Source organism: Prunus mume, linkage group LG2 (assembly GCF_029339155.1).
Source record: "Prunus mume cultivar Tortuosa linkage group LG2, ASM2933915v1, whole genome shotgun sequence".
Taxonomy (NCBI): domain Eukaryota; kingdom Viridiplantae; phylum Streptophyta; class Magnoliopsida; order Rosales; family Rosaceae; genus Prunus; species Prunus mume.
Window position 1 is genome coordinate 25,589,169 of NC_142699.1, and position 15,992 is coordinate 25,605,160.

Genomic DNA, 15,992 nt, shown 5'->3' on the forward strand with positions numbered 1-15,992 from the left:
TCAAGAGCCAAACACGTATCGCATTTTAAGAAGTCTACATCTTGCGTAAGGAGCCAAACATTTGTCCCTTTAGAAAAGGCATCAACGATTTGACCGTCAGGGGCCACAAAACCGACATGTAAGGCATGAGAGAAAACGTGTTCTGTTTGGAAATGTATACTCGAGTTCCCAATATAGTTTTTATTTCTTACATACATGTCATTTTCAAAGTAGACTGTCGATTGGATGGTGACTAATTCTGACTACATGTTAACTTGTTGTATACATACGTGTGCATCATAGATATTTCTTTTTCTTGTATTTGTTTTGGTATACGTAATTATTTGCTCATTGTCTTCCAGTGATCTATTAATTATCGACTGCAAAAGACAGAGTGCTCTAGATAATAACGTTAAACGAAGGTTTTGGAATCATGAAATTATCAAGGCCATTCCATATTGAGTATGTTTTAAAATCTGATCCTATTCATGAAAAATAATCAAGTGAGTTACAAAGAGATATTATCAGTAAAAAATTACTTGAATCTGAAATCATTTTTTACTACATGTTAACTTATATAGCCTCTCCTTTGGCTACAATCATTTATCAGAAGAAGTTCAAGTGGCTACAATATAAAACATTAGTATGGCATGAATTGCTTGAAACATATATATTATTCATCAATATGTAAGTCGTTACATAGTTCCTTTTTGTCTTCGCCGATGTAGTAAGCTTTTTTTTTCGGTCAGAAACACCGATGTGGTAAGCTAAGCAGCATGAAAGTAAACACAACCACTGCACTATAGTGTACCCCATGATGCCCATTGCCCACAACTAAAAAAATAAATCCAAAAACACAGAAAACTAGCCAGAAAAGTAGAAGCAATCCATAATACACCAACGAAGCAGATGCATAAAATTCAACAACACGGATGTTGCTGATGATGGCTTCAAGCATTCAGGCCCACGCTGTGAAGCACCACGGTCTCAACAGTGAGTCCTGGTCCAAACCCAAACAGCACACCCCAATCCAGTCCATCTCCTGTGGTTTTTAGTCCTTTCTTGGTAGCCCTCTTCCTTACCTCATCCAAAATAAATAGCACACAGGCACTGGACATGTTTCCGTACTCAGATAGTATGTGTCTTGTCGCCTCTAATTTCTCAGGCTTCAGGGCTAATTTGGACTCTACTTGGTCAAGAATTGCTGGGCCACCTGGGTGTGCAATCCAGAATAGTGAGTTCCAATCCGAGATGCCCAAAGGTTGGAAGGCCTCGTTCAGACTCTTCTCGATGTTCTTCGAAATAAGCCCGGGAACATCCTTGAGCAGATGAAATGTAAGCCCAACTTCACGGAGATGTCCGTCGATGGCTCCATCACTGTCGGGAAGGATGGTTTGGGCTGCTGACACCACTTCAAACAGGGGCTTCTCGATCTCGGGAATTGGGTCCGCACCCACAATAATAGCTGCTGCACCATCACCAAATAAGGCCTGGCCCACTAAACTGTCAAGGTGGGTATCATTGGGCCCACGGAAGGTGACCGCTGTGATCTCCGAGCACACAACGAGAACACGGGCACCCCTGTTGTTCTCGGCCAAGTCCTTGGCCAACCGGAGCACCGTGCCGCCGGCAAAACATCCCTGTTGGTACATCATGAGGCGCTTGACGGATGAGCGTAGGCCCAAGAGCTTGGTGAGCTGGTAGTCCGCCCCAGGCATGTCCACACCACTGGTGGTGCAAAAGACCAAATGGGTAATTTTGGACTTGGGCTGGCCCCATTCCTTAATGGCCTTGGTGGCAGCTTCTTTGCCGAGTTTTGGAATTTCAACAACTACCATGTCCTGCCTGGCATCAAGGGAAGGTGCCATGTACTCACACATAGTTGGGTTCTCTTTTAGAATTTCTTCAGTCAAGTACATGTAACGCTTCTTGATCATAGATTTGTCACCTGAGAAAAGCATAAACAGAAAAGTTACTTCCCTAATGTTTCACTCCATTTGAACACAGATAAAAAAGTCAAAAGAAAAGATTGTTTGCCACTTTGATGACTGAACAAAATGAATTCCCATTTTGTTATATTCACAGATATGGAACTATATCATGCATAAAGGCTAAACCATATATATTACAGTACGTTCAAATTAAAAACACCTTGCAGTAATGACTAGCAAAGTATATATATATCTGGAACATGTATTCAAAAAAAAAAAAAAGGAGAAGATATTGGTACTTACACATGCGCTGGAATTTTTCTTTGAGCTCAGTTTTGTGCTGACTGTTGGTGATACGGAAGTAGTAGTCAGGGTAGGTGGCCTGATCAACACAATTGGGAGGAGTTGCAGTCCCAATGGCCAAGACTGTGGCCGGACCCTCTGCCCGCTGAGCCTTGCGAACTTCCTCGACGGTCACCATTTTCTCCGATCGTCAAGAAAGGTCAAGGAGGCTGGGAGCTGGTTGTGGTTGTGGTGGTGTTGTGTGTTTACAGTTGTAATGGTAAGTAAGTTTGAGAAAATGTTAAGAGAAGCGGTTATATTTATATAAAACGGTGAAAGAGAGGTAGCTAGGTATCACGTGCCTGACCAATTCCTGGGTTAGAAGGGCTTAACCACCAAAGGACGGAAGGGCCTTGCTGGCACGTGCATTTCTGTGTGGTGTGTGTTGCCTACTAAAATCTGCATGATTTGGAATGCGTATGTTCTCTCGTCTTACCTAACAAACCAAAGGGCAGGAAAGTATCATCAACATCTTTTCATTCAATTCAATTTAGGGCGCTCTCAGTAACATGTTTTCATAGTCCAAGTAGAATTTATTGTTTCTGTTGTTTCTGATCCGACTGGTAGGATTGGTTTTGATAAAGATAATAACAATAATTTGGGGGGGTACCGTGGTAGGTAGAGTGACGCACAAACTGTGTAGTTTGACGAACCTAAATGAAGACGATGATCGGCTAGTTTAGTTAGAGAAAATAAATAAATAAAAAGAAGCAGCCAATCTAGACTATCTAACCAAACAAATTAGGTGTAAAGAACATGCCAGATTAATTATTGGACTGGACATGACACGACTGATGATCGTGGGCTAATATCATCTACCGAGTTAATTTCTCACCAAATATGCACCGCTGATTTTACATGCACTGTTATGAAAATGAAACCAATCTCAATCCCACTCCATTACATGCTGTCATTCACAAGAGCTCCATATCATTATTGCTTTCCAGTCCAGCCATTAATAAGCCTCCTTCATCACCTTCACCTTAAGCATTGCATGTGTCCCGTGAATGGTAGGCGTTAGGTTTGGCGACTCTGCTTCTAAATTTATACCTAGCGGCAAAAACTTCTTCACTTGGCAGTACAATCCAATTACAAAAATAATGTGTTCAAATTTAATCACTATTTTTTTAGTGTCATACTAAAATAGGGCTTTATAATAATTTAAAAACTCTAGACAATAATCCACCAATAATACAATCTTTAAATAAAACTCAATTTTACGTTATGATAACATTTGTCCATATAAGTTGATTTATTTACAAATTATGCCTTTCACAAATAAAGATCTACATTCATTTGGAGATCTTTCCAAATTGAACGTGTGTCATTAGTTACAATCCAATTAAAATTTGTTTCTATATTGGTTCCTACATTAATATACAAAATGAAAAATAAAGTAAATTTAGGTTTTAGCTTTCACTTTTGTTGGGGGTATGTTAGGTTTTAATAAAAAAATTTGGGGGTATGTTAAGAATAAAAAAAGTACAATAAATTTGATTTTGCGCTTTAGAAAAGACAGGATTTTATTCATACAAAAATAAAGAGATGGGTTGTAAAGTTGAGGAAAAATGACTTTCAAGAGGTTAAGCTAAATTTACTTTTAAAAAAAGATACAAGTGATATAGTCTAGATGTCATGAGCAGTGGCGAACCCAATATTTTTTCTATGTGTGGGCATAACAAAGATAAAATACGAGACACAAGTGCAAAAATTCAAGAGACTTTAAAAATTGATAACATGGTAAATCAATACATTTACAATTGTCCCCTACGAGTTTCATGTTTTGAAAACGTTGTACAATAAGCTCATTATCAATTTCATTGAATATGTCTTTCTCAAGATATACAACCAAGCTATCATTCATCCATTGATCTCCCATTCGATTGCACAACCAATTCTTAACAAAGTTCATACCATAAAATACCCTTTCTACCAGAAGTTGTAGCAATTGCAAGTGCCAATGCCAATATTATGAGTAAATACACTAATGAATATACTTTATGATTTCCTGTCTCAACTAATTTTTTTTTTGTAAGATTAGAAATTCCGTTCAATTCTTGAAACTTTGTATTGGAATGCATATCATCAATATAATTCACAAATTGAATTTCAAGTGCCATGAGTTGATCAATAGAAAAATTACTTGGGTAGAGTTCAGAAAGGCGTAAGCAAAAAATGAATTATTCGGACTTAAGCATGTCAAGCAAAGTAGCAACTTAGTGTTGACCTCTGTGAAACGATTCCTTAGCTTTTGAAGTTGCAAATCTACCACATCATAGAAAAGAACAACACGATAGTAATGCAAAATTTTAATTTTTTATGCCATTCTCCGTGATCCCTTTGTAAGGATTACGATAACTCATTTGTAATTCCAAGTATAATCATCATCAATTGCAAACTGAACACAAAATCAAATGATTTAAGCAACCCTAACATAATAAATGCTTCATGTTTCTGATTAGTGCCCACTTTATCATATGAAATTTCCTATATCCATCAATTAGATGAAAACATGGTAACAAAGTTAATCAAAGTACCATAGGTTGAGCCCCATCAAATCAAGTATCACATGGATCTTTAACTCCAATTTCTTGATTCATCACATGGACCTTTAACTCCAATTTCTTCATTCAAGCCTTGTCCACTTAAGAGCTAGTCATTGCTAAGTGCCTCAATAACTTTGAGAGCTTGTTTTTCACGTAGAATGTCAAAATATCATGATGATTCCCCAACAATATTTAGAAAACTAAGGTGAGGAAAGCACCAGGCTATAGTTTTTTGCCAAAGACACAAGGGCCAATTGAAGTTGATGAGTAAATCAATGAACATAAAAAGTACATAGATTCTCTTTCATAATAAGTGTTTTCAAACCATTGAACTCTCCATTCACATTACTAGCTCCATCATAACATTGACCACACAATCGAGATATGCTTAAATGATGTCTAGCAAATAATGCATTGATATTGATGTCTTCAGTGCGAGAGATGTTGTATTAGCCACATGTTCAATACCAATGAAACGTTCAATCACATACCCTTTCTTGGCAACATAACGAAACATAACAACAATTTGTTCCTTTATGAATACATCACGAGATTCATCAACAAGAATAGAAAACTAGGAATCACCCATGTCACTTATAATAGCATCAGTTGTTTCAACTGAAGCAACATTAACAATGTCTTTTTGAATCTTTGGTGATATCAACTTAAGGTTGTCATGAGAATTTTTCAATGTTACTGCTCTAACTTGTTCATGGTGATAACAAAGGAATTGTAAAAGCTCAAGAAAGTTTCCTTGGTTGCTTGAACTAAACTGCAAATATTTTTCTCTCCTTCCAATTTGAAAATCTTTCACCAATAAATGCGTCACCACTTCCTTATTCTCCACTATTTGATTTAAATAAATAACAATATAAACAAAATGCAAAATTTTTTTATACACTATATTCCAACCAATTAGGAAAATCATCAAACCAAGAAGAGATGAACCGTTGTTAACCATTTCCAAATTTCTTAAAAGGGAATATATGACTTCTAGGTCGACATGGACCCTTTTGTAGATATGTTCTTTAGATTTGATCTTGAATATATTGTAATCTAAAATTCGAGTTCGTAATCCATGATCTAAAGGAAGATATGCCACATTGACTTCCATATTACTTTGTTTTGAACTACCAACCTCTAAAGGAGTTTACGACTCCAGCACTGATTTTCAATTTAACAATTCTAGTTTTCTATGACTGGTTACAATAATAGATTTAATCTATTTAAATAATCATTTTCTTAAGATAATTTTTGTTATTCCTTATCAAATAAGAGGTTAATAGTTAATACATGCTACAACCTATATGTAACAAAAAAATATAAACATAGGGTTTAGGGTTGGATCTGCCACTAGTCATGAGTGTTTTCACACACACAATACAATGTGCTATAGTGATTTAAACTTAAGACTACTGGTCTGTAAGTCAATGTCTTTTTTCACTTGACTAGACCCCATTGACTAATCACTAGTTTTTATTTCTTGTGTACATGTCTTTTTTAAATTGGACTATTGACGGGTGCCTATTACTATTGGTGCTCATAATTCAGATGATTTATGTACACATGTGTGTGTCGTCGATATTTTTTTTGTTTCCTTAGTATGTTTTTATTTGTGTAAGTAATTGTTTCTTTATTATATTTTAATGTTCAAGTTTCTTTCTATTAATTATTCAGAGCATCCAGCAAAATATATAAAGAAAAAGAAAGAGTTTTTCAATTTAAATATAGTATATGTCTAATGTTGATACATACCAAATCTTTGTAAGACACCAAGGAGCACAAAAAGAGAAGAAAAAGACCCAATAAAGAAGCCCATAAAGTAATCCAATATCAAAAGGGTTTTGACTCTAGGTTGGACTCGACCTATCTAAGGTTACCATGTTAGGGTTTTAGAACTAGGATTCTGGCTTCAAAGTATTTGCGAACCTATCCATAGTACATTAGGATCAAACATATGACTTGATTTAGCACATGTTTGTTTTGTTTTGTTTTGTTTTGTTTTTTTTTTTGGAATCATAGCATTATGCATGTACCTCCTCCTTCGTTGCTTTCTGAACCCACCTTGATAAGATGGTCATTCATGCAAAGAACTATACTCACTGTATGAATTAAACCATAACAACTAAGAGTATAAGAATTGAATCTTACATGAGGAAGGTTTATACTCTCTTCAGCACCGAATGCTTTAACTAGAAAATAGGACTAGGTATTTTAGAACGTGTACTGCTATGAGAGCAGGGACCTCCATGTATAATAATACAATGCAAATAAGATCCTCTTTTTCCAACCGTGTCTCAAAACTGGTGATTTGTCCTTGAACGTGTATCTAACCTTTGATTCACCTCATATCTTTTTTATTTAAAATAGAAAATTAAGGATATGAAGTTTTTCTATCTCTCCAATTTCCCCATTACCGTCTAAATCCGCAACATTTCATCTAATTTGCCGTTAAATATGAAGGCAAAATGGTCATTTTGTACGTTAAAAATAAATAAAAAATGAAAAATAAAATAAAAACCAGAAATTCGAATACTACTCTCTCTCTCTCTCTCTTTTTCGAAAGTGCATATTGGGTTTTGTGGGTGGGGGGCAGGAGCAGGGATCTGTTGCAACCGCCAGGGAAGAGGGGAGGGATGGGTCTGGGTCTGGAGGCAAGGGCTGGGGGATGGAATGGGTCTGGGTCTTAGGGGGCAAGGGCTAGGGGATGGGTCTCAACTAGGGAAAGAGAACAAAAAGAATAGGGATGAGGTGGAAAGGATCTATGGGGTAGGGGATTGATCTGGGGATGGAGGATTGGTCTGAGGGTGGAGGGTGATGGTCACGTGAGGAATAAGAGGAGAAGAAAACCCAGGGGGGTGGGCTAGGCTCGAGGGTAAAAAAAACAGAATGAGGGAGGTGAGGGGAGGCGTCTGTGGGGTGGGGGATTGGTCTGGGAGTGGAGGGTGGTGGTCATGGGGGAATGGGAGGAGAAAAAAACTCAGAGGAGATATGGGGTGGGCTAGGTTTGAAGGATGAAAAATACAAAAGAAAGAGGTGGGGGGGAGGGTCTGTAGGGGTAGGGGATTGGTCTGGGAGTGGAGGATGATGGTCATGGGGGAATGAGAGAAGGAAGGGAAGAGATGGAAGGGGAAGGAGGATCTTCAATTTTTTTCCAGAAAAATAATTTTTTAAAATGATTTAACTGAAAATTGAATGAAATGTTGAGGATTTAGATGGTAGGGGGAAATTAACAAAAAAGAAGAAGTTCATCCCCTTAATTTTCTGAAAAAATGAATATAGGTGAATCGAAAGTTAAATGCAAGTTCAGAGAGAAAATCATCAGTTAACCCATTTTTTATTATATATAAATTGGATCTCATCCTCCAAGTATATCATTTTCAAGAGAGAAAGAGAAACAAAATAATGTGTTTGAAAACTCACACGTCACTTTCTTAAAAAAAGAAAAAACCAAAAAAACAAAAATTACATGTCACACTGGCCCACCCAACCCCACAAAGAAACAAAACGTAACCTGAATCAAAACTCATCTATCAACTCTACTGACCCGACCCAACCCAACCCAACCCAACCCAACCCAACGTTCAACTCACGAAGAAACAGCATTAGATTTTAGCTGTTTCCCCTTCTTCGCTAAAACCCTTGTTAACTCTCCCACTCCCCTCCCCTTCTTCCAAAACCCGACACCACCATTCTCTCTCCCTCGCGCCTCATAATGCAAGCCACTCTCCTCCTCACTCCAACTCCAGGCGCCACCAACACCACCGTCTTCAAACCCCTATTCCCGCCATCTAATGGGCCCCACCACCTCAGACCCCAATTCTCCATCAGAGCCTCCATTTCCGAGACTGCCCAATCTGCACCGTCCATCACCGTGGACTCACCACCGCTGACCCAGAAGCTCAACAAGTTCAGCTCCCGCATCACGGAGCCCAAGTCCCAAGGCGGGTCCCAGGCCATTCTCCACGGAGTGGGGCTCTCCGAGGACGACTTGAGCAAGCCCCAGATCGGCATTTCCTCTGTGTGGTATGAGGGTAACACTTGCAATATGCACTTGTTGGGGCTGTCAGAGGCTGTGAAAGAAGGAGTGAGAGAGGCTGGCATGGTGGGCTTCAGGTTTAACACTGTTGGGGTCAGCGATGCTATCTCTATGGGGACTAGAGGGATGTGCTACAGCTTGCAATCTAGGGACTTGATTGCTGATAGCATCGAGACTGTTATGGGTGCTCAGTGGTATGATGGCAATATCTCCATCCCCGGTTGTGACAAAAATGTGCGTAAGTTTTCTGGGTTTAAACTAAATTTATGATTATTATTTTTAAAATATATGAAGTTAATGGGTTTCCATGTCTTATGTGACGAAGATGTGAGAGAGTTTCTCTCTTTCTCTCAATTGGGTTGAACTAAATTTGTTATTTTTTTCGTTTCCTTCGTGATTAATGGGGGTTTTGGGTTCCTTTCTATTATGTAATTAGATTGTGTTACTGGGTTTTGGATGAAAATGTGGGCTTTTCTGTTATTCTGTTATTGAGTTTTCTACGATGGCTATTTAAAACTTTTTGAGTGTTACGTGATTTCTTGGTTGATGTTTCTGCTTCTTTTCTGAAATGGGGTACCTGTGCGTGTTGAGAAAAATGTGAGCATTTGACAACGTTTGTATGGGAGCTATATTTGGATGACTGTGTAGGGTCAAAGTTCATTTGTTCGTAGATTAAGCAGAGTGTTTTCTACTAAGAGGCAATTCTATAAGTTCAACTTATTACTGTGTTACATCTCGTCACTCATAATGAGCTTTTCCTAAGCCATGTGATTTCAATTGCATCCTTATTAGTCGTAGAGCATTCATAAAGCATATGTTTTCAATTGATTTTTGTAATGATTGTCCTTTTCTGCACTAGAGATGATGGCATCTTAAAAGTTGAGGTGTTTGAATAACACCCATAAACATCAAATAATTCTTGGAAGTGGTTTCAGTTTTTTATTTTTTCTAGAAAAATTGGGTGAGTTTATTAAATCTCATTTACTTAGGGCCCATTTGATAACCATTTCAGTTTTAGTTTTTAGTTTTCATTTTTTGTGCTAGAGTATAGAGGTTGCTTGCTATCTTCCCCTCTCATCTTCCCTCTCAATCTCATCTCCACTCTCATTTTCACTTTCATTCTCCCTCTTTTTCCTCTATATTCTAGCACAAAAAATGAAAACTAAAATTGAAATGGTTATCAAACGGGCCTTTATTGAATGATAATTAGTGCCTACAAATTTTCAAAATTTTCTCATAGAAGTAGCCATTCTAACATCTGCTCTTTTAACCACTATTCTCCCCCCCTTTTTTAATATACAAGGTTGCTTGCCTTAGCGGTCATTTTGTTTATGAATTATGTTCTCTCTCTCTCTAAATATATCCCGTGTCTTATGCTAGCACTTCTTGCAGATGCCAGGTACAATTATGGCAATGGGGCGGCTCAACCGACCGAGTATTATGATTTATGGTGGAACTATTAAGGTTCAGTATCTCTATTTGATTACTGAAAGTGCAAGTTGTGGATTGAATCTCGTTTCTGTATTGTTAGCTTTTTATCTTTTGCTCAACTATTTTGCTATGATTTCTGCCAATCTATTGTTTTTCAATGTATTATGTCACGAGGGATCAACTTTTCAATGCTTTCCTTTATCTTTATTTAGGATTGATCTTGCATAAGATAACAGGCTTTTTGAGGGAAACTGATGTCATTTACTTAAGCATGTTTTCTCCTCCGTAGTCAAATATTTTTTGCATATCACTTGGGTTTAGTTTATTTCTGGATTTCATAAGGTGTAGATGAATTAAACTCATGTTCAGGATCAAAGTTCTGAATCTAGGTACTTCTGGATCTGTACTTTGCTATGTTATTACGAAAAAGAATGTCGTATTGATTTTTTTATTGTTGTACTTAGTGACAATGACCTAAAATATCTTGGAATATATTATTAGTTCTTTTACTGCATTATTATGTGATGATTAATGTTGCCTGATTGTTCATTATAGTTGATTTTAACTTAATGCTTGCTGTATATATTCTTTTCAAAAGAAAAATATGATTGCTGTCAGTTAGATATTATTTGTTTTTATTTATCTTCTTTTTTGTTTTTCTTGCAGCCTGGACACTTCCAAGGCAATAGTTATGATATAGTGTCTGCGTTTCAGGTATGCACTCTAAATTGTGGTTTGAACATATTTTTGGAGCTGATTACTTTTGGTTCTGAGTAAAAAGATATCTATCATGTTAACTGCTTTTGTATTTTGTAATTGTAGTTTTATTTTGTTTTTCTTAGTGTTTCTTTTGCAAAACAAATGGTGTATGCATGCTTTGTGTTTTGCCCTCTTTCTATTTCCTTTGTGAAGCCTTCACTTACAGTAATAAGATGAAGGAAATTGCTCTCTTATTTCAATAGATACTTGGAATGCCTGAGTCTGTGTCTTCCACAATAATCTGACATGTAGAAGTTGATTTATTTGGGTTTATCATTTTAATTTAGTACAACTGAGTTTCCAAGGATACAGTCAAGGAGTGCACTATTCACTACTTCAGTGAATTGACAGGACGGAGTACAAATGTCTAGATTCTAATTTTTGTTTTTCTTTTGTACAAATGGCTTATCTTTCAATTTCCTCATCAATAGTATTGCTAGTATCTTTGTTAAGATTAATGAAGGGTTATGGGAGAGGGGAAGGTCACAGAAAATAAGGTAGAGCATGCTTTGGTTCGAGCCTGATTTTCCCTAAACCCAATGTGGGTTTTTCTAGCTTTACTTGCTTCCTTGCTGTGATCGAATGAGAATGGATAAGGGGCTCTTAGGATGAATGCTGGCTGCATGCTGAACACATGCAAGTCAGACGAGAAGTGGTGTTTCTAGTGGCGGACGGATGAGTAACGTGTAAGAACCTGCCCTTGGGAGGGGAACAATGTAAGTCCCATACAAACAACAGCTGCAAACGGCTGCTACTACCCTGTAGGTTGAGGAGCCAAAGGAGGAATCCACCCAAGGAGGGGCTCACCTGATTAGCTAGTTGGCTAGGCTGGGATGCTTTTTGGTTATCCAAATATGTCAATTTCTCTCCAAAATGGTGGGCTGTGGAAAGTTTTCAGGGCAGTCTTTTGTTAAACTGGGCATTTAGCATGTATTTATCTTCCATAAATAGAACAAGATTTTGTTCATGATGAGCTGGAAAGTGCTTGCTGTTGTTGTGTGTAAAATAAACTTCTTGATGCTGTTACTGTACAAAGCTACCCTGTTTAAATGAAGATGTACTTTCTACCTCTTTGGCCTGACTATGGCTATTTTGGACTTTTTCTTTCTGTTGTGATTTTGGATTCCAAGTTTTGATGGAAAAATGTCAATCTAAACTTCAATAGCAGTTAGTGATGTTAAGTCTTGCTTTAGTAGCTATTTTCTGCCTTTTGTGAGGTTACATTTATATTGTTTTACATTACCTCTATATTGTTTCTCGTTATGTCTGATAATTGCTTATGTGAGTAGTCATTGCATTTTAAGATAAAAAGCTGTTTCAGAACATAAATTGTTATGTTCACTATATGGTGAAGTTAAAATTCTTTGTAATTTTTTTTTCCATTGATGTTGTAGTGTTATGGAGAATATGTAAGTGGGTCCATAAGCGACGAGCAGCGAAAGAATGTTCTCCTTAACTCTTGTCCTGGGGCTGGGGCATGTGGCGGAATGTATACAGCTAATACTATGGCTTCTGCCATTGAAGCTATGGGAATGTCTCTTCCTTACAGGTAGACATGCCTTCAGAGAAGAATTTAATTTATGTTTGCAAGCAATCCATTTCTTTATTTCTTATTATTTATTTATTTATTTTCCTCTAAAAGCTCGTCTACACCTGCTGAAGATCCATTGAAGTTGGATGAGTGCCGATTGGCTGGGAAGTATCTCTTGGAATTACTAAAAATGGATTTGAAGCCTCGAGATATTATTACTCCAAAGTCACTACACAATGCAATGGTTATTGTCATGGCACTAGGGGGTTCTACCAATGCTGTTTTACACTTGATTGCTATTGCGAGGTGAGAAACCAGATTTCCGCAGGATGCTAATGATTGTTTTGTATGAAAATATCAACTGACAAGATTCTTGGCAGGTCTGTTGGTCTGGAATTAAGTCTAGATGATTTTCAGAAGGTTAGCGATAAGGTTCCATTTCTTGCTGATCTTAAGCCTAGTGGCAAGTATGTCATGGAGGACGTACACAAGGTATCCTTTCTTGCACTTAATGTTACAATTGGTGGCACATTTCGCTCGTATATGACATTTTTCTGTCAGTTCTGGGCTACATTTGGTACTTGTTTTCTTGATGAGCCAGTAATGATTATTTTAATAGATTGGAGGAACACCAGCAATCATTCGGTACCTTTTGGAGCATCAATTTTTACATGGGGATTGTATGACTGGTATAAATCTTCAGATTGTTTACATCTTTGGAAACACTTAGTTTAAGCTGTAATGCTTATAACGTTAACATAAGGATATCTATTCTATAGTCACCGGGAGGACACTTGCTGAGAATGCTGAAAGTTTCCTTCCTTTATCTAAAGGGCAGGTATGATAAATGTCTCTATTGATAAACCATGTGTTTGAAGACAAACATTTATATGGTTCTCTCATGCCGTTCTTTTTTCTTGTCTTTTTCTTTTTCCTCTCATTCATTCAGGATATAATAAGGCCCTTGGAAAACCCTATCAAGAAAACAGGCCACCTTCAGATATTATATGGAAATCTTGCACCAAAGGGTTCTGTAGCAAAAATTACGGGGAAAGAGGGGCTATATTTCTCTGGTGCTGTTTTCTGTTATTTGTTTAATGGTTTAGTGAAGTTGTATTTTTTTAATTTTTATAGAATACAAATGCCCATTAACTGCCGAATTCTTGAAATACTCCAGGTCCTGCACTTGTCTTTGAAGGAGAGGAGTCAATGATTGCTGCTATCTCAGAGAATCCTATGAGTTTTAAGGTCTATTATTGACAAACTTCAAATTAGAAAACCATGATTAGAAAACCACGTAGCTAACAATCTTAGTGCGAGATTGTTTCTGTTATTTGCACATTGCTTTCTGCATCATGTCTGTTGCACGATGGCCTTTAAAATTGTAAGGGGTTTTTTTATGTCAAACTCACATGTCAAAATTACATAGCTAATTTCTTGTATATATTTGTCATCATGCAGGGGAAAGTAGTTGTTATCAGAGGCGAGGGGCCAAAGGGAGGACCAGGCATGCCTGAAATGTTAACACCAACAAGTGCAATAATGGGTGCAGGACTAGGGAAGGTATAGTTATTTGAAATCCATGATTTGGTGGTTGTTGGTTGTCTGTTTTTGTTGCAGGTTGACTTAAAATGTTTTGCTTTTCATTCACATGAACTGTGCCAGTTGCTTGATTGGTCCAACTGTAAAGATTTTATTTTAACGAGCTAATTATTATTATTTTATTTAAACAATTAATCCCATCATGGTCCCTTCAAGCTGCTTTGCACGGCTTTAGTTGGTATGCAGCTATTGTTCCTTACTGGATGTTTCAATGAATATTGTTTTTGGGTGTTGCAGGAGGTTGCTTTATTGACGGATGGTAGGTTTTCTGGGGGTTCGCATGGATTTGTTGTTGGCCACATATGCCCTGAAGCACAGGTGCTATAAACTTTTAGTTAATGTTATTGCATTTTTAGCTTTTACCTTGATAGATTTGTGTCTCCTACTTAGTCAATTATGTGTGCGTGTTGTTATTTTGTGGCCTCTTCCAGCCCTTAAAAGAGTCCATCAATGGTAAACGATGGTTTTTGTTTGCTTTCCTTTTCTGTTGAACGGAGAATAAACTTGATTCAAGATATCTAAGCATGCTACAGAGTTCCTTCAGCATAGTACAAAACTGGACTCGTGGAAATCATAAAAAACTGTAGGAGAAAAATATGATAATCCCGTGTTAAAATCTCATCAGTTTTATATTCAGAATGCAGTATCAGATTTGACCCAATGACAGTGTTTTTCCTTTGGTTGTATTTTTCAGGAGCTTTATTTTACTGGAAGTGCATGAAAAATTTGGGCACTTTAATCTTTACTTAATCATAACCAATTGTAGAAAATGAAAAATTATTCATCTCTTCCATCAAGAAAATGAAAAGCTAATGTGTTAAAGTGGTCAAGCTTATTTACAACATGCAAAAAATTTGTTATGTAACTTAGATACAAATTACAGTAAAGAACAAAGTAATAAAGAGTGCTCAGGGAATGTAGTATGAATTATTTTCAGGAAGGTGGTCCTATTGGATTAATTGAGAATGGGGACATCATCAACGTTGATGTTGAAAACAAGAGAATAGATGTCCAGTTAACAGATCAAGAGATGGAAAAACGAAGAAAGAACTGGATTCCACCTGCATACAAGGCTAACCGTGGAATATTGTACAAGGTATGTGTGAGAATCTTGATTTGCAACCATCTTTTGCTCGTTACGATTGATTGTTGTATTTTGAGAATTACATCGTCTTGTTTATTTCCAGTACATCAAGAACGTGCAGTCGGCTTCAAAGGGTTGCGTGACTGATGAGTAATGGTGGTGAGGAGAGGACATTACATAGATGGCATACTATAGAGTGTGATAGCAGTTGCTGAAATTGGTAAATTGTCATGAGGAGATGTTGGGTTGGGTCTAATTGCTGCCCTTGTAGGATAATATCCATTTGGCTCTGTAGCGTGTTTCTTATGCTGTATGTTGGTATGCTTTAATTTTGTTGCTCCTAGGTTTGTTTGTGAATTGTCAAATCCCAAGTCTGCTTTTATCTCCTTTCCTTTTTCTAAAGGAATTTCTCCTTTGGAAACTTCACTCGTCCAACCAAAAGAAGACTAGCATGCACGCACACAAACACACAAACGACCAAGCACTCTTTCAAGAGGTAACGCCAAACACTTATGGTCGTGTGTAATTTAACCTTAATTTCATGCATTATTTATACTTTATAAATATTAATTTGGTATAGCCGAGCAGCTATAAATACGTATGTATTTTATTCGGTAAAATTTTGGCAAATTACAACTTAAAAGTTTAGTCATTATATAATATTTTAATATATATTATTCGTATTCAATAATATATATGTATAATATATGAATTTTGTGTGTATTATTGAAAATTTTACCAAAAATAC

The 15,992-nt window shown here is 37.0% G+C and overlaps 2 protein-coding genes across 3 annotated transcripts; one reads left to right on the forward strand and one right to left on the reverse strand.

Annotated features, from left to right (window-relative positions):
* Nucleotides 1–634: 634 nt before the first annotated feature.
* Nucleotides 635–2,488, reverse strand: LOC103324315 (polyketide synthase 5-like). The gene is made up of 2 exons (XM_008226358.2): nt 2,214–2,488; nt 635–1,927 (listed from the first exon to the last, which is right to left on the reverse strand). Exons 1-2 carry the CDS (start codon nt 2,389–2,391, stop codon nt 930–932), a joined length of 1,176 nt encoding a protein of 391 aa, XP_008224580.2. The 5' UTR covers nt 2,392–2,488; the 3' UTR covers nt 635–929.
* Nucleotides 2,489–8,381: 5,893 nt separating this feature from the next.
* LOC103324316 (dehydratase family) lies at nt 8,382–15,609 on the forward strand. Of its 2 annotated transcripts, none has more exons than XM_008226359.2 (14): nt 8,382–9,071; nt 10,230–10,301; nt 10,935–10,982; nt 12,422–12,576; nt 12,670–12,864; nt 12,939–13,050; nt 13,178–13,247; nt 13,338–13,396; nt 13,508–13,631; nt 13,736–13,806; nt 14,020–14,121; nt 14,398–14,478; nt 15,098–15,256; nt 15,348–15,609. In XM_008226359.2, exons 1-14 carry the CDS (start codon nt 8,514–8,516, stop codon nt 15,396–15,398), a joined length of 1,857 nt encoding a protein of 618 aa, XP_008224581.1. In that variant the 5' UTR covers nt 8,382–8,513; the 3' UTR covers nt 15,399–15,609. The 2 variants fall into 2 exon arrangements, with proteins under 2 accessions (XP_008224581.1, XP_088901307.1); XM_089045181.1 differs by having other exon boundaries at nt 8,400–9,071; nt 10,218–10,301.
* Nucleotides 15,610–15,992: the final 383 nt, after the last annotated feature.